General features: G+C 41.2%; 1 protein-coding gene across 1 annotated transcript in view; it reads right to left on the bottom strand.

Moving 5' to 3' along the window:
* Positions 1-21,353, bottom strand: part of PLB1 (phospholipase B1) — a 123,417-nt gene extending 102,064 nt beyond the window's left edge. The window contains exon 1 of the mRNA XM_064572039.1: positions 21,225-21,353. Within this exon, the coding sequence (XP_064428109.1) occupies positions 21,225-21,279 (55 nt within the window). The 5' untranslated portion in view covers positions 21,280-21,353. The remainder of the gene's footprint in view (positions 1-21,224) is intronic.
* Positions 21,354-22,740: the final 1,387 nt, after the last annotated feature.

Below are 22,740 nucleotides of genomic sequence, written 5' to 3'. Positions count from 1 at the left end.
TCACAGAACTGACACGATCCAACCTCAAGACCTACTATAAAGCTACAATATGATATGGGCAGAAGAACAAATAAATCCATGGGACACAACAGAGAGTCCAGAAATAGACCCATGTAGATAAAGTCAACTGATCTTTGACAAAGAAGCAAAGGCAGTACAATGGAGAAAAGATAGTCTTTTCAACAAACAGTGTTGGAATAAGTGGACATCCACATAAAAAAAAAAAGAATCTAAAAATGTAAAATCCATTTTTAGCTCACAGGTCATCCAAAAACAGGCATAAGGCTGGATTTAGCCCACTGGCCATTATTTGCCAACCAACGCCTGATCTGTACTGCTTACTGTAATGAGATCATCAAGCTTAAACAGGAAAATGGCATCTCTGGTGATCAGCAATAGCCTTTAGCCCCAGGAACCCCAGATGGGAACCTGGGACCTACCTCCAGATTGCCAGGTAAAGGATCATTGGTGCTGGAAGCCACCTATCTCCTGGCCTTTGAGAAATGTCCTATTCCGTACATCTCCCAGTTCTCCAGGCTCCAAGCCTGAGATACAAAAAAAAAAATCTCTCCTCAAAGAAACCCTTTGGTCCCCTGCCATAAAAAGTAGTTTCCTTTAAAAAAGATTTTTATGACTGTGAATACACTCAGCACTCTATAATTTCTAAAACAAAAACAAAAACAAACAAAAACCTTTAAGTCAAATAATATAAGCAGAAAATCTAGCCCGGTGCCTGCACAAATATATACTGAAATATGTTCATTTTGATGAAAGGTGCTGTTCATTATCAAAACAGTCGAGAGAAAGATGTCATTATTAGCATCATTTTGTAGAAGTTAAAATTTTTCTTTCAAGAAGTAGGACTGGATTGAGCTTCCAATCTGCTGACTCTAGATCTAAAATGTTTTAAAGGGGCTCAAAGGAGCCTGTTTTTTTTTTTATTTTTATTTTTTTATTTATTTTTATTCTTATGTTAATCCCTATACATTACTTCATTAGTTTTAGATGAAGTGTTCCATGATTCATTGTTTGTGCACAACACCCAGTGCTCCATGCAGAATGTGCCCTCCTCAATACCCACCACCAGGCTAACCCATCCTCCCACCCCCCTCCCCTCTAGAACCCTGTTTGTTTTTCAGAGTCCATCGTCTCTCATGGTTCATCTACCCCTCCGATTTCCCCCGCTTCATTCTTCCCCTCCCACTATCATCATCATCTTCTTCTTCTTCTTTCTTCTTCTTCTTTCTTCTTTCTTCTTCTTCTTCTTCTTCTTCTTCTTCTTCTTCTTCTTCTTCTTCTTCTTCTTCTTCTTCTTCTTCCTTCTTCTTTCTTCTTCTTCTTCTTCTTCCTTTTTTTCTTAACATATATTGCATTATTTGTTTCAGAGGTACAGATCTGAGATTCAACAGTCTTGCACAATTCACAGTGCTTACCAGAGCACATACCCTCCCCAGTGTCTATCACCCAGTCACCCCATCCCTCCCACCCCACCCCCCACTCCAACAACCCTCAGTTTGATTCCTGCGATTAAGAATTCCTCATATCAGTGAGATCATATGATACATGTCTTTCTCTTTTTGACTTGTTTCACTCAACATAATACCCTCCAGTTCCATCCACATCGTTGCAAATGGCAAGATCTCATTCCTTTTGATGGCTGCATAATATTCCATTGTATATATATACCACATCTTCTTTATCCATTCATCTGTCAATGGACATCTTGGCTCTTTCCACAGTTTGGCTATTGTGGACATTGCTCCTATAAACATCGGGGTGCACGTACCCCTTCGGATCCCTACTTTTGTATCTTTGGGGTAAATACCCAGTAGTGCAATTGCTGGGTCGTAGGGTAGCTCTATTTTCAACGTTTTGAGGAACCTCCATACTGTTTTCCAGAGTGGCTGCACCAGCTTGCATTCCCACCAACAGTGTAGGAGGGTTCCCCTTTCTCCGCATCCCCGCCAACATCTGTCATTTCCTGACTTGTTAATTTTAGCCATTCTGACTGGTGTGAGGTGGTATCTCATTGAGGTTTTGATTTGGATTTCCCTGATGCTGAGCGATATTGAGCACTTTTTCATGTGTCTGTTGGCCATTTGGATGTCTTCTTTGGAAAAATGTCTGTTCATGACTTCTGCCCATTTCTTGATTGGATTCTTTGTTCTTTGGGTGCTGAGTTTGATGAGTTCTTTATAGATTTTGGATACTAGCCCTTTATCTGATATGTCATTTGCAAATATCTTCTCCCATTCTGTCGGTTGTCTTTTGGTTTTGTTGACTGTTTCCTTTGCTTTGCAAAAGCTTTTTATCTTGATGAAGTCCCAATAGTTCATTTTTGCCCTTGCTTCCCTTGCCTTTGGCGATGTTTCTAGGAAGAAGTTGCTTCGGCTGAGGTCAAAGAGGTTGCTGCCTGTGTTCTCCTTTAGGATTTTGATGGACTCCTGTCTCACATTGAGGTCTTTCAACCATTTGGAGTCTATTTTTGTGTGTGGTGTAAGGAAATGGTCCAGTTTCATTCTTCTGCATGTGGCTATCCAATTTTCCCAACACCATTTGTTGAAGAGACTGTCTTTTTTCCATTGGACATTCTTTCCTGCTTTGTCAAAGATGAGTTGACCATAGAGTTGAGGGTCCATTTCTGGGCTCTCTATTCTGTTCCACTGATCTATGTGTCTGTTTTTGTGCCAGTACCATGCCGTCTTGATGATGACAGCTTTGTAATAGAGCTTGAAGTCCGGAATTGTGATGCCGCCGGCTTTGCTTTTCTTTTTCAATATTCCTCTAAGGAGCCTGTTTTTGAAGACAATAGATGGATCCCTACATTTTTTCCTGCAACCACTATGGAATCTTCTGGGCATTGATTTTTTGCTCTGCAGACATCCTATTGTGCATTTCCACACTCCATGTGTGTGTATGCATGTGTATACATGCACCTCCACTGGGACTCATAAAGGCAGCAAGAACTTGAGAGGTCAATAGCCAAAGAGAAAGGAAGTGAAGAGTGTGGACCCAACATTTGATGCTGGTTTTACCCTAGAAACATTTGCCAAATCTTGGACAAGCGACATCAGCAGGTAAGAGGCTAACATGCAGTGCAGAGCTTGGGCAGTTCCGTGGAGCTAGAGGAAAACACTGAAATTTAATGCCCATCAAGGAAGAGGGGCCTAGTAAATTTCCTAGGTTTCAGTTGGTGCTTCAAAGAGCTAGACCCTTCGATTAGGAATAAACTTGAGATAGACCATCCTCCAAATAGATGGAAGTTGGCTTTGAATCATTTTTATTCTCGGTTAGATTAAGGTGATCTGCCCCTACCTGTCTACCCTTATGAAGGAAGATAGCACCACTTACAACATGGAATTATATTTCTAATGCTTGGCTTTCAGTTAAAAAAAATTACCAGGAAACAACACCAAATAAACAGAAACCAAGAGAGATTAAAAAAACAAAACAGACAATAGACAGTGAAAAGTGGTGGACTAAGAAATGAGTAACATCCACAGCTCTGTTAGCCTGGTGTCTTTTTCCCAGTTAGAGTGAGAGGTGAACCAATCAGATATTCAATCAGGAAATGAGAAAGGCTAAAATATGCTCTTCACTTACTCCTGGCTGGCTGGACATTTACACATGTGCTAGAAAGACCTAAGAGAGCCCCAGGTAAAGAGAAACTTGAGAATTGATTGAATCTTTGTGCTCCTTCCCCAACCTACACACAGACCAATAAACAGAGCCTTACAAACCCAAGGCATTTGAGCATGACCTGTCTGAATCACTGACTGATCACTCAAGTGTGTAGACCCAGGGCTGGCTACTAGGATGCCAGGTTAAAGAGATAAAAATAAGAAATAAAAACCTGATCAAAGACATCAGTGGCTACACACCATGAAGGAGACCGATTCCACTGTTTATGTCTAGGAAAGTTCGTAAAAACCTTCAGAAAAATCAAATGAATCCAGAATTTTGACATTTTATTGAACATGTCCAATTTGCAACCAAAAATTATTAGACATGCCGTGTAACTGAAAAGTGAGTCTTGTACTCAGGAAAAAAAAATGCAGTCTATGGAAATCAGTTCTGAGTGGGCCCAGATGTTGGATTTTGCAGGCAAAGTTTTCAAAGCAGCTATTGTATATATGTTCAAGGAATTAAAGAAAAATAAAGACTAAAGACTCAACAAATAGAAGTTATTAAAACAAAAGAAATCCAGAGTTGAAAAATACAATATTGAAAGATTTACTGGATTGGCTCAGCCACAGACCTGAGATGGTAGGGAAAAAAAATGTGTAAACTTCAAGACAGATCAATAGATCAATAGAAGGTACATTTCTGAAAAATACAGAAGAAAAAAGATTGAAGAAAAATAAACAGAACCTCAGAGATCTGTGACTACTGCCAAACACATAAACATATAGGTAATGTGTCCCAGAAGAAGCAGAGAAAGAGGCAGAAAGGGATTTGAAGAGATTATGGCTGAAAGCTTGCCACATCTGAAGAAAAATATTGAGCCACAGATCAAAGAAGATGGGGGAAAAAAGAGAACAACAAACCTTTAAGGTAGGAAAAACACAAAGAGAATTCTACCTACTTTAACTGTAATAATTCATGTGTCTTGGTGTAGTTCTAAAGCCAAGGAAAAAATTTCAAGAATAGCAGAAGAAAATCACATACAGGAGACCAACATCATGATTAACAGTCAACTTATCAGAAACAATGGAGGCCAGAAGACGGTGGAATGACACATTCTAAATGTTACAAGGGAAATGATCCCATATAGAAGCATAGCAACATAAGAAGGAATGAAGTACAAAGAGAGTGAATATGTAGATAAGTTCAAAATAATATTGACTGTATAAAACGGAAGCCAGCAAACAATGGCCCATGGGTCAAATCTGCCCACAGCCTATTTTTGTATGGCTCTCTAGAGAAGAATGGTTTCTACATTTTTAAAAGTTAAAAAAAACAAAGAAGTACATGTGATAGAGACCATGCATGAGCCAAAACCTAAACTATTTACCATTTGGCCATTTATAGAAAAAATTTGTCACCCCCAATATAAACAATAAAAATAATGTAGTGTGGAGTTTAAAACATATGGACATCTTGCTGTGTGGGCAGATTTGCAGAGAGCAAATGGAGTCACACTGATAAGGTTTTTCCTTTATCTGGTAAATGATGAATGTACTCATTTAATTTGATTTTAATAAGTCAAGGATGCATGTTGTGATTGTAAATGCCACAATCACAACAAAACCACGTATAATCAGCAAGCTCATGTTGGGCAGGGTAGGGTGCTGGAACTGAGACCGTAAAAATATGTAATCCAAAGAAGGCAAGAAAGAAGGAGAAAGGATCATAAAATACATAGGACACATGGGAACCTAAACAGATATCCTATTTAAACACACTTGGGAAGACCAGAGAAGAAAAGTTAAAGGGAGGTGTAGGAGACCTTCCTTCAGCATCTAAAGGGGGGCTAGCCTTGTTCCATGTGACCCCCAAACCAAGAATGGACCCATGGAAATAGGTCATCCTTGGTAGAACAGCCAGAGCTCCTGCAACAAGAATGGGTCCCTCGGGGCACTGGTCCAAGCAGAGATGAGGGATCAGGGCAGGCAGGTGGCACACACACCAGGCAGACGTTGGGAGCTTGGTCACCCCTGATCTGGTCAGTCCATGCCTCTGTTTCCTCACCTAAAGATGAGGTTTCGTACTACCTGCCTTGTGGGACTACTGGAAGGATTAAATGCATGCAAACATAAAACATGGTTTCAGACGCTGGTAAAGGTCCAACCAGGGAGATGGTTAGCACAGACCACTTTTCAGACCCTTCCAACCTCAAGAATTCTGCCATTTCCTCATAGAACTACAGAGTTCATGTTTTAACTTGATGATCTGAATCAATTGTCCATGGTAACTGCAGGGGGGCTGTGTCTGGAATCCAAATATTAAGTGTTCAGACTGGAAGACCCAGCTGGAAACTCAGGACCCCTGGGTGCTGTCCCCACGGACCCTGGAGTGACTTGGCCCTTACTCCAGTCCTCTGCTTCCCACCAGGTAAATGGGGAGAAAAATTCTTGCCTATTCCCACAGCACCCCAAAGTATTGTGGAAGAAATAATCAAAGCTCTTGTGGAATGATTGAATCCCATGGATTTTCCTCGTTTTGAAGGTTGTCTTAGCCTTAAGCTCATGGATCTACAAAGGGCTTTGAGCTCCCTGAAAGACTCCCATCTCAATAAGGTCAGGAAGGGAAAAAACCATGTACTTTTCCACCCTGATGGGAATGAAAGAGAAAGACATCTGTGCACACTGGGAGAAAGAGGTTCGGCTAAAATCAGTCATCCAAGTAGGAAGAGCCATGACCACTGGGGTTCTGGAACCAACAAAGAGCCATTGGAGCATCAGATCTGGCTAGGTAAGGTCGCACATGAGTCTCCTTAGGGATGCACCTTCTGAAGCAGAGGTTCTCAACCCAACACCTGCTGCCCCCCGAAGACAGACACTCAGGTTTGATGGGCCTGGGGTGGGGCCTGGGTATCCTGGGCACCAGGAATTTTTAAAGGTCCTTTGGGAGATGTGCCTTTGAGGTTGAGAGCCCCAACTCTTCAGGGAAACCCAAAATGTGTTAGCCCAACAGATGGCCAGGGGTAGGTAGGGTGATTTCAAAAGCAAAAGTGAAACAGCTCATGCTCTCTTAATTGATAGATTTCCTTCATGTTTTTCCACTTATACTGTGTCTGGGGCACCATTTTCCACCCCTATCCCTGTCTTAAGGAAAGACAGCCATTTTGTGACCTCGATCAAGAATTAATCCCTCTGAACCTCAACTTCCTCACCTATAAAATGGGGATATGACTAGTTTCCTGGCCGCCTTCTTGAGCTTGTTTTACAGATCAAAGAACAGAAACTGCTGTGTGAATAGGAGAGGGCTATACCCATGCTAGGGGTGACTTGTCTCCCTGGATGAAAGGAAGGCGCTTGCCCTGGGAGTTGGGGAGGACTTTCAAGGCCAATACTTATGGAATTAAGGCCACTCTTTGGTGTACATGAAATTCTTGGGCTCTTTGAGAAGTGTAATGTCCTCACAGCACCCCTAAAGGGTAAGTAATAGCAGGATTTATAACCCTGTTAACATTTTTACAGGCTCAAGGAGGCTAAATGACTTCTACCAGATCACGCAGACCACACCGGCAAGGCGGGGGGGCCTCCACCAAGCAGTGAGCTGTGCTGGTGACCCGGGAAGGGGAGGGTCCAAGTCAGCCAGTATTTGTCCCCCATACTGTTTGGACTGTAAGCAGGTCTTCTGGGCTTTATCTGTCACTGCATATAGCCCCTCCTTCCCATTCACACCCGAGGGCCTGTGGGATGCTGCGGTCACCTGCCAGCAAGCGCCCCACGGGACCACCTGACGGTGCTGCGCTCTGAGGGTCACAGGATGTCAGCGTCCTTCCCTCAGTGTGGTGGTGGTCCCATGCCACAATCTGTGGAAGGTGACATGGAGGACCAGAGAATCTTCCTAGGGTAGCTAGACTAACCTCTGAATGCTTGTCTTAGAAGGGCCAAGGTGGGCAGATCTCTGATATCACGTTTAATGTCTCAGGAAACTAAGACCCAAAGAGGTTCACAAACTTGGCAGAGATCACCCAGCAAGTTACTAAAAAGGCCATGGTGAGGCATGATTTTTCCTTAACCTGGTCTGATAAGCTTTCCTTCGGACCAAAGTCTTTTTGAAAGAAGGTTCTAAAAAAGGCTTATTATGTGTGTTGTTGTGTAGCCTGAGTTCCCAGTATATGGAAACATATTCTTCTGTCCTGTCTATAAGACCAGTTTTTTTAGCTGCCTTAACTCATCAGTCAATCTCAGTTTATCATGAGGATGCCAAAGAATGGTATAGGATTAATGCTGTCACAACCTCTGGGTAGACACATCCTCTCCTCTGGTGATTGTACAAGACACATGAGAGATGATTTGGGAAGTCCCAAACCAACATTCTCTACATACTCCCTGTCCTGAGCTGACGACCCCAGGGAGACCCCACCACCCAGGACAGAGTCCATTCCAGACAGAGGCCGGTGCACCCTCCTGTCTCCCTCTCCTGAGGCCCACCCAGTATCAAACATCATACCCCCTATGCCCCAGGAGAGGGAAGAGGCTCTAGGGAGCAGTTCTAACAGGAGAGGGCATATTCACAGCTGACTTGAGGTTTTGCCCCTGGCTCATTTTATGACCTCAGATGAGGAATGCTTGGCTTGTAGATTGTGTTTTCCTTGGCTTCCTCAGGAGAACAGTTAAGGCAGGCCCAGAGCCAGGAAAGACAACCCGAAGAAGAGGGTCCACTAGTGAAGGTGAACAAGTGGTCCCTCAGCAGCCCAAGCCCGGACTCCTCCTCCCACACTAATCTCCATGATCACTCCCAGCTCCAGCAACCCCAGCCAGAGCTTTAAAGGGGACCAGGGACCCTCAAAGCTAGACGTGGGCGTAGCAGTGATTAGTGAGCTCCAACAGGAAGGGAATCTCAGGGAGCTGTGTGGGGGCCTCATGCCCCCCTCATTCAGAAGGGTCTCCTCCCAGAGATAACTGGGAGGTTCTGGTGTGAAGGAGAGAGCACTGTTCTCACTGAGATGCAAGAATATAGGAGGAGATGGTTGCCTAAGGCAAGAGAAAAGCACACGGCCTTCCCAGAGCCAAGCAAACTCCCCGCTGGGCCTCTTTCTTAGAGCCAGGCACACAAATTCACCAGCGTGCTACCTCTTCCCATGCATGGCCTTGTATGTCTGAAGCTGGCTGACTCATCTTGCCCAAAATACCGCTTGCATTAGGCCACCCCCTGCCCCAAAGAACCTTTAATAGCTCCCCACTGCCCACATAGTGAATCCAAATTCCAGGCTTGCTATGTGACCTTGGGCAGGTCACTTAACCTGACCTGCCTAAGGGTTCAGTTTTTGTTAATGTTAAAAAAAAAAAAAAAAAAGATTGGGAATAATCCTTTTAGAGGTCTCTTTAAGCCAAAAGACACTAGGATAATCTCTATCATTTTTGGATTTCAAAATCCTCCCCCAACACCAACCCTGCCCTCCACTCAGTAGACCTGCTCCCTGCTCCCTGCACTAGGCATGCTGCTCCCCGACTTGCATGCCCTCCCCATGCCTGTGTTTATCTGGATCCCATGCAGCCCTCAGAGCACGTGAAACTTCTCCATCCCACATTCACCTCTCCGTTTTCTAAAGCCTGTTGCTTCTATTACAGCTACCTCACCTATTTTGGTACTTAAATCTTCTCCAGTGATTTTATGCAAATCAGTTCTCTCTCTCTCCAGAGGGTTCCTTCCTATCTACCAGCCAGGCTCAGCTCAGCTCGGGTTCTTGGAAGGGTGCTCAGACACTTCACTGTCAGTAACAAAAATGCAACTTGATGAAAAGGATGATTGACAATTAAGTCCTAAAAATCTACAAGGTGCAGATGACATCCCAGGAAAGTAGGACTCCTGAGCCCCCCAGAGAAAACCCCTTAGCTGGGCATGCTGCTCAGAGCAGGAATTTAGAGGGAAGTGAGTGGGTTTGGGGCAGGGGTGGGGATGGGGATGGAGGCATCTGCTGTAGAAGAGAGTCTGACACTGAGTTCCGGGGATGGCTGGGCCACCAACTAGATAAGGGACTCTAGTAAGTCCCCGCCCCTCTCTCCTCAGTAACTGGAAGAATCTGGGCTACCAGAAGTTCTCCAGGGTTGCTTTCTACTCTTATTTGGAGAGAGTATTTCTAGAAGGCTGGGCTGGCAACCTTCAGGAAGGACTCTAGGCCTCTGTAAGACAAACGTTGACTAGCTTTACTTGTTCTAATAAGGGAAGAGGTATTCCTTTCCTCACACGATGGGTTCACCCAGCTCCCACCTTTGGCTTTACAGCGACAGGCCTGGCGTGGGTGTGTACCAAGGCAATGAGTTTTCATTCCCCAGCATGACAGTCTCCCGGGGAACTGCTGACCCATTCCAGGAAAATGGAATTCTAGCAAATATTGTGCTTTATTAGATACAGTGATTTCTTGCCAGCTGCAGTTTTGAGGTAATGCTGTTTCAGTTTTATACACCCAAACTTTCAGAACAGGAACTTGTTTCCATGTGTGTTGTTGGTTGAGCCCATTCAAAGCTTTTTTTTTTTTTTTAAGATTTTATTTATTTATTGGAGAGCAAGCGAGAGAGAAACAGCATGAGAGAGGAGAGGGTCAGAGGGAGAAGCAGGCTCCCCGCTGAGCCGGGAGCCCGATGTGGGACTCGATCCCAGGACCCTGGGATCATGACCTGAGCTGAAGGCAGTCGCTTAACCAACTGAGCCACCCAGGCGCCCTCAAAGCTTTAATAAGAGCCGAATTGTGATTCTTCCCTCCCTTGGGCTGGCCTGCAATGCAGGGTGGTGGGGAGAAGCCCTGTCTTAGGACTCAGGCTCAAGACTGAATTCTGGCTCTTGGACTTATAGTAGATAACCTTGGGAAAGTTACTTAATTTCTGAGTCTCAGTTGTCTCATTTGTAAAATGAGGATAATAGTATATCCCTCTTACAGGGAAGCTGTTAAATATGTACAGTGGTTAGTGTGGGGCTTGTCTGGCTCTTCTAGGGAAACTCACACTGTGACTTTAGTTTGAAGTGACCCTCAAATGTCAATTTTCCCAGTGCCGGACAGAATGACATTTATAAAGTTTCTGAAGACAGGCATCTTCATCCTAGGCCCTGAAGAGTCTAACATTAGTAACTTTTGGAGGAGTCTGAGTAGCACACAATAAAAAATAACTAAACACAGAAAGAAACAAGGTATCCAGGATCAAGAATTAGCAGGAAAAAAAAAAATAGAGCAGAAACAGATCCAAGACTTTGGATATTGAAATTATCAGACCCAAATTATAAAACTACTATGTTTAAAAAAAAAAAAAGAGAGAGAGAAAACTTGATATTTATGGGAACATAAAATTATTTTTAAAAATAACATTGTAAATTTGGTACAGAACTAAATGTAAATTAAATTTGAAAAATAAAGCCAATTTTCAAAATCTTCAATGATTGGGTTTAACAGCAAATTGGATACAACTGAGAGAACGGACAAATTAGGGCATGTGTCATAATAAATTACTTAGAATGCAGTATAGAAAGACAAAAAGATGGTATAGTTGATCAAGAGGCTAAGGTATATAAAGAAAACCAGACAAACATTTAACTGGCACTACAGAAGGAAAAGACAGAAATAATGGAGAAGCAATATTTCAAGAGACACTGGCTGAGAATTTTTAAAATTTATAAAAGATAGCAAGCCATAGACTCAAGATCTACTATAAATGCCAAGCAAGATTAATTCACGGAAATTAATGAAATAGGAAACATACAATTTAGATGGTGGTATATTTTTCCAAAGATGGCCCTGGCATTTCCTTCTATCCTGCATGCCCCTTGGCAATGTGGCTTTTGCCACTCTTCTCCCCCCACCCCCCAAGAGGTGAAGTCTATTTCCTTCCCCCTGTGTCTAGGCTGGCCCTGAAACTTGTACTGACCTATAGAAGCAGCAGGAATGACTCTTGAGCCTAGGCATTAAGAGGCCCTGTGACTTCAATTTTTGCTCATCTGGGGCCCTGAGTCACAAGGTACAGAAGCCCAGGCTGTCCTTACAGGAAGGCCATGTGGAGGAGCACAAGGACATCTCAGTACCAAGTCCCCAGATGTGTCATTTTAGATGCTCCATGTCAGTCCCATACAACACCATATGGAACAGGGACAAGATATCCCACCTGAGGTCTTCCCAAATTGCAGATCCACTGAATTGTGGGTTGCCATTCATCAATAAGATTTAAGGTAATTTGCTCTGCAGCAACAGACAAGGATGACATAGATGATCAATAAAGCCAAAAATTAGTTCTTTGAAAAAACTAACAAGGTAGACAAACCTCTGACAAAATGAATCAAAGAAAAAGGAAGAAGTCACAAATAGCCAGTATTGGAAACAAAAAGAGGGCATGACTGCAGAAGCTACAGACATCAAAGAAATAACAACAGAAATCCTATATAAAATCATGTAAAAAATTTGCAAATTTACTTGAAATGGACCCATTCCTAGAAAAACAAAACTTTCCAAAACATATTTATAAGAAATAAAAGATATGAATTCTATGACCATTAAAAAAATTGAGTCACTAGTCAAAAATCTAGCAAAAAATAATATTCCAGGCCCAGATGGCCTTATTGGTGAGTTTTATTTTTAGATGTTTAGATATTCCACCTAACTGGTGGAATTATTATTATTATTATTTTTTAAGTAAACTCTACCCTCAACATGGGGTCAAACTCACAACCTTAATATCAAAAGTCACATGTTCCACCAACTGAGCCACCCAGGCACCCCTAGTTCCATTCATATTAAAAACTATTCAAGACAGAAAAATAGGAACACTTCCAAATTCATTTTATGAGAATGTATAACATTGGTATCAAAATTAACAAGGGCAGAGGGGAAAAAGAAAATGCAGTTCAATTTCATTCATGAACACATAAGAAAAAAAAATCCTACACGAGTGTTAGCTCACTAAATCAGCAGTACACTTGACCCGTGAGCAAAGTGGGGCTTGGGACATGGACCCTCCCCAAAGACAGAAATCCATGTATAATTTTTGATTCCCCCCTAAATTTACTAATAGCCTACTGTTGACCAGAAGCCTTACCAATAATATAGTCAAGTAACATATTTTATATGTATTCTAATCTGTATTTTTATAATAAAGTAAGCTAGAGAAAAGAAAATGTTAAGGGGCGCCTGGGTGGCTCAGTTGGTTAAGTGTCTGCCTTCAGCTCAGGTCATGATCCCAGGGTCATGGGATCAAGTCCTGCATCGGGCTCCATGCTCAGCGGGGAGCCTGTTTCTCCCTCTCCCTCTGCCCCTACCCCCGCTTGTGCTTGCTTTCTCTCTCTCACTCTGTGTCAAATAAATAAAATAAAATCTTAAAAAAAATAATTAAAAAAAAGAAAATATTAAGGAAGAGAAAATAAGTTTAAAGTACTATACTGTGTTTTTCAATACCATAAGCTAACATCATCTGTTTACAAGATGAATCATCTGGCAGTACCTAGATACAAAACACTGCAGATGGTGTGTTTTACAAATAACAGACATCAAGAATGAAGAGATAATGTATGGTAAGTTTTGATAACTTTTTATAATAGATTTATATATATTTTAATGGTTACTACCATTAATAGTAGACTAGTGATAAAATAGACTAGTATCTACATATAATTAATGCATTCATGACATTTCTAACTTTTTAAAAATGTTTTTGATATTTCTAGGTTGTGTGGTTTGTCAGTGAGTTTTTTTTCAAATTGTCGCACATCTCCAAAAAATTTTCCAAAAGTTTATAGAAAGAAATTTTACATAAGTGGACCCACATGATTCAAACTCATGTTGTTCTAGGGTCAATGGTATATAAAGACAAAATACACCATGACCAACTTGATTTTATTCCAGGAAAGCAAGGATGGCTCAATATTAGCAAATCTATTAATATAATTCAAAAAATAATAACTCTAAGGGGGAAATATGATTATTTCCATAAATATTGGAAAGACTTTCAACAAACTTTAACATTCTTTCCTGATAAAAATAAATACACTCAAGAAAATAGAAATTTATGGATACTTCATTAATGTGAACACACACAAACACATATATGTATTGTATGCCTTAATGTATGTATGTATGATTCCCAAAGGCTACCATCCAACTGAATAGGGAAACATTTTCCTCCTGCTAAGGTCAGGAACAAGGTGAGAATCCCCACTATCACCATTGCTACTTAACACTGTATTGAAATATTAGCCAATGCAATCAGGAAAAAATAAATAAAGGTAGAAGAATTAGAAGAGAAGGAAAACTGTTTCTATTGTTGATGATATGGGTGTATACTTGCTGTAGAGAATTAATGATAAAACTAATTCAACAGTATAAAAATTTAGCAAGATAGAAAGTATAAAATTAATATATAAAAAGTAAAAGCCTTTGTATATATCAACATATGAGCTGGCCCAGTTAGAAGTATAGTGGAAGATTAAAAAAAAAACCATAATAAAATTTAAGTACTTCTGAATAAGCTTAGTTCCATTTTAGAAATTTAAGGCAATTTCAATAAAAATACCAATGGATTTTTTTTCTAAAGTTAGGCAAATTGAATCTAGAGTTCATTTGGAAAAATAAACATGCAAAAATGGCTATTAAAAACCCTGAAGATTGGGGCCCCTGGGTGGCTCAGATGGTTAAGCATCTGCCTTCAGCTCAGGTCATGATCCCAGGGTCCTGGGATCGAGCCCCACATCAGGCTCCCTGCTTGGCGAGGAGCCTGCTTCTCCCTCACCCTCTACTGTTCCCCCAGCTTGTGCTCTCTTGCTCTCTCTGTCAAATAAATAAATAAAATCTTAAAAAAAATAAAAACCCTGAAGAAAAGAGCAATGAAGATAAGTGAAGTAGATTGCAAAATGGCCACAAATTCCTCCTATTCTTGAATTCATGTCACTTTGCAATGTAACCTTGCTGCTGTTTCCAGCAAGAGAAGTCTATTTCTCCCCTACTTAAATCTGAGATTGGCCATATGAATTGCTTTGGCCAATGGGAATTATCAAATAGTACTTTATGTATTTATTGCATTTAAGTATTTATTGAGAGAGAGCACGAGCATCCTTGCTTGCAAGCAAGCAAGGGTGAGGTGGGGCAGAGAGAGAGAGAAGGAGGGAGAATCTTAAGCAGGCTCCACACTCATCGCAGAGCCCCACGCCGGGCTCGATCTCAGGATCCTGAGCTCACGACCTGAGCTGAAATCAAGGGTGGGAAGGTTAACTGACTGAGCCACCCAGGCGCCCCATAATGGGACATTATCAAACATGTTGTAAGCAGTCTTGAAAAGTGCTAGCTCACTGGGACTTAACCCTTTTTCATTGCTTTTCTGGAACCTGAGACCACATGGTCTTTAAAAATATGAAAAGAAGGATGCCTGGGTGGCTCAGTTGGTTAAGTGTCTGCCTTCGGCTCAGGTCATGATCTCAGGGTCCTGGGATTGAGTCCCACCTCAGGCTCCTTGCTCAGTGGGGAGCCTGCTTCTCCCTCTGCCTGCCGCTCCCCCTGCTTGTGATCTCTCTGACAAATAAATAAAATCTTTAAAAAAATAAATAAAAATATTAAAAGATACTCAGCTTTCTTTTTTAACCAGAGAAATTAAAATTAAAACACCATTTTCACATGTGACCTTAGCAAATTCTAAAGCTTGACTATATACTCCATTGTCAAACTATTGGGGAAGAAGGCATTTTCACATATATTGCTGATGTGTATGTAAAAATGGTACAATCCTTATGGAGGGAAATTTGACAATATCTAACAAAACTGTGTATTTATCCTTTGACCCAGAAATCCCAGTTCTGGGAACTTATCCTAAGCTATACCTGCAACAACATGAAAAAGACATATGCACATGATTGTTTATGACAACACTACTTATAATAACAAAATATTGGAAATAACCTAATGCCTACATTAGGATACTCATTGAATATATGGTAATAATGGAATATTCTACAGTTGGAAAAAAATGAAAAAGATCTGAATGGATACAATATAATTTCAGAATATATTAAGTGAAGAAAATTAAGATACAAAAAAGTGTATAGTTGGTTATCATTTGTGCAAGAATGAAGAAAAAATAAAGTTTATTTGCATAAAGAAATATAGAAAGGATATGAAAATAATGAAATTGGTTACTTACAGGAATAGGTGGAAATGGGATAGAAGGAAGGGCTAGAGAAGGAGATGGGACTTCTCCGAGTGTATTTTTTCACATTAACATGGTTCAAAAGTCAGAACTATGTTTTATATATTCAAAAAATAAAGTAAAATCAACAAAAATAGGAGAAACCCTATAACTGAATATAAACAGAGACAAACTTAACTATATGTCAAATATATAGCATAACCATACAGAGAGAACAAAAGAAAAAGAATTAATCCAAGTAATTTTGAACAAAGTGTTTTGATTATACACCCTGAGTAGGATATATTCTAAGGACAAAAGAATGGCAAAGAAATTGTGGTGGTGCTATTGTTAGAGCAATTAGAACAATTCTTTTTTTTTTTTTAAGTAGGCTCCATGCCCAGTGTGGAGCCCAATTGGGGCTTGAACTCATCATGATCCTGAGATTAAGATCTGGGCTGAAATCAAGAGTTGGACACCCAACTGACTAAGCCACCCAGGTGCCCTTACTGTTAGAGTGATTCTGATGTTATGTTGTATGTATCATAGGACTCAGTAAATGAATAGATTTATTGATGTTTTTGTAACCTTGATTTGCAGTGACTGGGAAGGACAATCTGAAATGTGGGAAGGAGATGAAAGTCCAACTCTAACTGAAGTTAGAGATAATCTGTATACATTTATTCTTTCTTTTTTAAAAATTTAAATCCAATTAATTAACATATAATGTATTATTGGTTTCAGAGGTAGAGATCAATGACTCATCAGTCTCATATAATACCTAGTGCCCATTACATCACATGCCCTCCCCAGTGTCCATCACCCAGTTACTCCATCCCCCCACCCCCTCCCTTCTAGCAACTCTCAGTTTGTTTCCTATGATTAGGAGTCTCTTATGGTTTGTTTCCCTCTATGGTTTCATCTTGTTTTATTTTTTCCTCTTTTCCCCTATGATCCGCTGTTTTGTTTCTTAAATTCCACATATCAGTGAGATCATATGATAATTGTCTTTCTTTGATTGACTTATTTTGCTTAGCATAATACCCTCTGGTTCCATCGACGTCGTTGCAAATGACAAGATTTCTTTTTTTTTTTTTGATGGCTGAGTAGTACTCTATTGTGTGTGTGTGTATAGACATATACACATGCAGATATATATATATATATATATATATATCTCCATTCTTTATCCATTCCCTGTCAATGGCCATCTGGGCTCTTTCCATAGTTTGGCTATTGTGGACATTGCTGCTCTAAACATTGGGGTGCAGGTGCCCCTTTGGATCACTACATTTGTATCTTTGGTGTATACATTTTTTAAAAACAAAACTGTACTTCCTAGCTATGTGCACTGAGTAAGCTTGGACATAATGACACTCCAGCAGCAATGAACACCCCTACCACCTAGATCTTGGTTTCTAAATAAAATCCCCCAACAACTGGAACCTTGAAGAAATGGCTAATTGCATGGCTGAAAAAGGAAAAATATAAGATTTGTTGGAATAGCTTGTTTCATAAAGCTAAAAGGTACTTAAAAAAACAGATGGTGAAACAGGAGGCCATGTGAAGGGGTCTTGCTGACCAAATCCATAATTACTTGAGCATCAAAATGAATAATGACTTGAATGGATTATAATACCCTGATTAATGAAAGAATCCATAAATCCATTTTATATTAAAAAGACAAAACTTTTATCTTTTATATTAAAAAGATAAAAAGAGTGGGATAGAGACAAGAATTTTTTTTAATGGGAGAGTGCCAACTAACAATATTAGAAGGAATGAGATATATATGTCTATTTTTTTAATTTTATTTATTTGACAGAGAGAGACACAGCAAGAGAGGGGACACAAGCAGGGGCAGAGGGAGAGGGAGAACTGGACTCCCCACTAAGGAGCCCGATGTGGGACTCGATCCCAGGACCCTGGGATCATGACCTGAGCCGAAGGCAGACACTTAATCGACTGAGCCACCCAGGCGCCCATGAGAGATATTTTTAAATCACCATTTTATAGTCACCCTGGTAATAATCAATTCAGGCAAGAATCATCAGTGGCTGAGAAAACCATGGAGTATAAGAATAGTCACATAGTATCACAATATCTCCTTACAAATAACTTATAAATCACATGACGGAAGGCACCTTTCCAAGGGAGAAATGAGGCAGACACACTTTAACCAAATTGCCAAATTTAATGTCACCTAAGTAGGGTATTTACCAACATCACATGTATCCCCCAGTGGAATAAATCAAGGACACAACATGACCTATTTTGTATTTCTGCCCAAAGAGTTTAACCTGATTCGAACTATAAAGAAATAATTGGGACAAATCCAAATTGAAGTGCACATACACAAAAAGCCAGCCTAAAGTTTTCAGTGACACAAAAGAACAAACCAACCAAAGGCTAAAGAACTGTTCTAGATTAAAAGAGGTGGAAAAGGCAGGGCAAGTAAATGCAATATGTGGTCTTCAGTAAATCTAATAATTAATGACTGAAAACATGAACAAAATAATAAAAAGTCAATTAACTTATCACATTAAATTTAAAGGAGTCAATCACAATCATCTCAATAAGTGCAGAAAAAGTATTAGATAAAATCAATATCCACTCATGATTTTTTAAAAACCTCTTAACAAATTAGTAATAAAATAGATCTTCTTACTCTCATAAAGAGTATCTACAGAAAAGCCTATGGCAGACACTATATGTACTGACAAAACATTAAACACTTTCTTTTTGAACTTGGGAATAAGCATCACTTCCATGAAAAATTGTAGTGGAACTGGCACAGGAAGGCAAAAGAAAGAAAAAGTATGTAGATTGAAAAGAGAGCAACAAAACGGTCATTATTGGCAGGACTGAGTATAGAGAAAATCCAAAAGAATATACAGATAACTTATTAAAATTATAAGAATTTAATTGGGTTCAAAATTAATATATACAAATCAATTCTGTATACCAATAATCATTTTCGAAATAAAAATTTAAAAATGTACCTATCATACAACAAAATATCATATGCCTAAGAATAAATTAAACCAAATGTGTGCAAGACCTCACCAAAGAAACTATAAAACTTTGAGAAGTATTAAAGAAGATAGATCTAAACATGTTCTTGGTTTGGAAGGCTCAGTATTGTAAAGATGTATGCTTTCCCCAACTTGATTCATGGAATTCAAAGCAATTTCAATCAAAATCCCAGCAGGTTTTTTGGGGGTAGAAAGTGACAGAAAGTAAAATTTATATGGAAGTTCAAAGTCATTTCTAAGAAGAAAAAACAAAGACCTGTTTTCCCAAATAATAGAACTTACTATAAAGCTGTAGAATTAAGACAATGTGGGCGCCTGGGTGGCTCAGTTGTTAAGCGTCTGCCTTCAGTTCGGGTCATGATCCCAGGGTCCTAGGATCGAGCCCTGCGTCGGGCTCCCTGCTCAGTGGGAAGCCTGCTTCTCCCTCTCCCACTCCCCCTGCTTGTGTTCCTGCTCTGGCTATCTCTCTCTCTGTCAAATAAATAAATAAAAATCTTAAAAAAAAAAAGAATTAAGACAACATGCTCAATAGCACAGGGGTGGACAAATGGACGAGACGAATAAAGCCAAGTTTTGAAACAGATACAAGCACATCCAAGCCCTTTATATAGAAACAGATGGGGCTCTTCTCAGCGGTAAGGAAACAATGGACTTCTCCATAAATGGTGCTGGGACAGCTACATATTTTCATGGGAAAAAAAACTGTAATACTGGGTTCCTTTCTTCTACTGGTCACAAAAACTAACCCCAGATGTACTAAAGACCCAAATGAGAAAAGCAAATTTATGAAGTTTTAGAAGGAAATATAGGTAATATCATTATGACTGTAAGGTAGGAAAGGAGTTCTTAAATAAGACACAAAGGGTACAAACCATGAAGGAAAAGATAAAAACCTTCTAGTAAAAGGTGAAAGATTTATGTGATCTGAAGAGAAACCAGAGTAGAAGATTAAAAACTTTAGAAATAGAGAGATTGAATACCAAACAGACCAACCACCACCCCTACAGCCATCAGCCTAGAACAGTGATTCCAGCTTCCCTACTTTTTGTTCCTGCTTCCAACTCAGGACCAGAGAAAGCCAAATATGTTCCCCAAATGAATCACATAAGATGCCTGGCTTCTCGTTAGCCTGCCTAAGGTTTCCCCATGGCAACAGCCTCCAATCAGAACACACCTGAGGTCTTCCCCTTTACACTATAAGCTTTCCCAATCCCCTGCCTTGAAGTCTCCCGCAAATTTGACTAATGGTGGCTGACTCCCCTGCTTCAGCAATCTAAATCACCTCCATTTGTTCTCATTTGGGTGATCTTCATTTACCTCCCCCAAATTCAGAATTTTGCTCATCTAAAGTTTCCATAAAGAGAGCAGAAAGATAAGTTTCCGAATATATTTGCTGTATACATCGCCCACAAAGAGCAAGTGCACAGCCTGTGTGAAAAACCCCTAAAAATCAATGGGAAGAAAGAAAAACCCATAGAAAAATAGGAAACACGCTTGAACAGGCACTTCACAAAAGAGGAATTCAAATGATCAAACATGAAGAAAAAAAGCGCAGCCTCATTTAGCAATCAGGAAAATACAATCATCCTGTGCATTAAGCATAGCAGGCATTATCATTCTCCCCACCCAGCCCCCCTCTCTGGCCTCGCACTCCACACCCCTACATGTCATGCACCCACTCTCACACACCCCTCCCACCTTGTCCACCCCCAGTCAGAGAGGGTAACAGACTTGGACCAAGATAAGCAGCAAGACTAGTGCTTGGACCCCAGCCAGGCTTCTGGGGGCTTGAGAGCAAGTGTTTTCCACTCTGGGCCCAGGTGTCTCATTTGGAGGGGATGAAAAATCATCTTTATGGCTTTCCAAACAAAGAAGGAAGAGCCGGGGTCAGGAGAAGAGAGGCAGAGAGGAATGTGGCAGAAGCACACTCTTCTCGGAGTTGTTAGCTCAGGAGGAATACAAAGCTCTGACTGGTAGCCCACCCATTCAGTCAGGGTCAGTAGCACTAAAGAATGTAGGCCATCCTTTGGAGTTCATTATCCTAAAGCCTGCCTTCCTGGGTCCTTCTAGCAAAAACAAAGCCCATAAATAGTAGTATCCCCATTTTAGGGATGAGATGAAATCAAGGTCCAGGGAGATAGAACTTGCCCGAGGCCACACAGCACAGAGAACTAGAACCCAGGTCTTCGTGCCTCCCTGCACCACACGGCTATTGCCCATCAGCTCTCCTCACCTAGCCCTAGACCTGCCTCTTGCCCTACAGCCATGGGCACTTGAACCTCAGCATTCCAGCCTGCCTGCATCTAACCTATGTGTTCTGGGCTCATGAGAAAGATCTATTCCTCTCTCAAGCTCTGTGCCTAAGCAACACGGGACACCCGCAGGCTGACCCACAGGTTGCCCTCTGAGCCAAAGGCAGACTTACCTCGCCCCAGAAGCAAGAGCAGCCCCAGGAGGAAGATACGTGGCTGCAGGCCCATGCCAGAATCCTCCTGATGGCCCAGCCCTGGACAAATCACTTGCGCAGATGGAGGCTGCCACTCGTCCTCGTGCTTTTATGCTCCTGTGGTCTGATAGTGCGCCTGTCATAAATTTTACTGTGTTCACCTTTGAAAGGGGGCAGTGGCTGGCTGTAAATGATAAGTATTAACATTTAGGCAGAAGATTTCTCAAAGTAGATAGGTCAAAGATGGGTAGCATGTTCTAGACAAAGGCGCCAAAAGACTAGGACCACATAGTCCCCTTCAAATGGCTTCCCAGGATCGTGGACGTACAAAAATCGCCAGTATCGGGGCTCTGGCCTGCTGAGAGGAGCTTGGGATTGGAAATACAGGGCTGGAATCCCATATTGACAATAGCTGTGAGATCTTGGGTGAGTCCCTTTATGGGCCTTAGCTTCTCAGCTGTAAGCTATGGAAATAAAAGCCATAAATGGAGTGAAAGTACTTTGTAACAACTGTACACCATAAAGCCCCCTCCGAATGTGATTTCTTGGTGTGAAATGTCTTCCCCCGGTGTCTGAGGAGCACAGCTGGGCTCCCTGGTCTGCATGATCCAAAAAGGTTTGTTTCTGGCCCCGCCTCCAAAGCCATGGGTTGTGGGAGTGCTGGACTGATGTGCATGCCACACATTGATTGTCTGCATGTTGAGTTGAGAGATCCAAGCCAGAGAGGTGAGCCACTGGAACTCATTTGACAGAATTAGCATTTTGCTTCCGGCAATCGAAGTTGAAATGCGGGGCAGGGTCTAAACTGAGCAGTCAGAGTTGGAATTTAAAGCCTGGGTGCCAAAATGCATTGGGGGTGAATTTCAAATATTTTCCACAAATATCAAGTAACATTTGACTTTGGGTAAATATGGACAAATATATTTAAATCATCCTTACATTTTGGCCACTGTTAGGCAGAAAGGCTGAAAGCCAGACTTCGGAGCTCCAGCTAGGAGTCTGGAGCTGGTTTCTATTGTTCAACCTCAGGTCTTGATCTGCTGACATTTTTTCAGTATGTTTCAAATCACAGTTATAGGTTGGTTGTCTTGAGTATAAAGTGAGATCTAAGTGGGCGGCCCTTTGTTCCTGGCTCTGTGACATTAAAATGTTGTCTTCCTTTCTCATCTGCTCAATAAAATGTGACTTGTGGGTAACCACTGATTTAGCCATGCCAAAGCCTCAGCCTCAGAGCTGCACGGAGGGCTTGGGTCACACCAGGCATGGGTGGGCACTGCTACAATGGGCCCAGCTGACTATGGGCTGGTTCCAGAGCCTGGAAGAGAGCAATACATACAGAGAAGGAAGAAGAAAATATACCCAAGGAGGGGCTTGCAAGGGCCATTTAGGCATAAATGCTCCTGAACATCAGACACGTGTTATCTTCACCAACTGCCCACAAGTTCAACAAGAAACCCAAAGCTCAAAGCTACTGTCCCATTACTAAGGATGGCAG

The sequence above is a fragment of the Mirounga angustirostris genome, unplaced genomic scaffold (genome assembly GCF_029215605.1).
Source record: "Mirounga angustirostris isolate CCGP_5_RB_7025 unplaced genomic scaffold, mMirAng1.0.hap1 SCAF_10, whole genome shotgun sequence".
Taxonomy (NCBI): Eukaryota; Metazoa; Chordata; class Mammalia; order Carnivora; family Phocidae; genus Mirounga; species Mirounga angustirostris.
The sequence above is the reverse complement of the archived record's forward strand: the minus strand, read 5'-3'. Positions and strand labels throughout refer to the sequence as shown.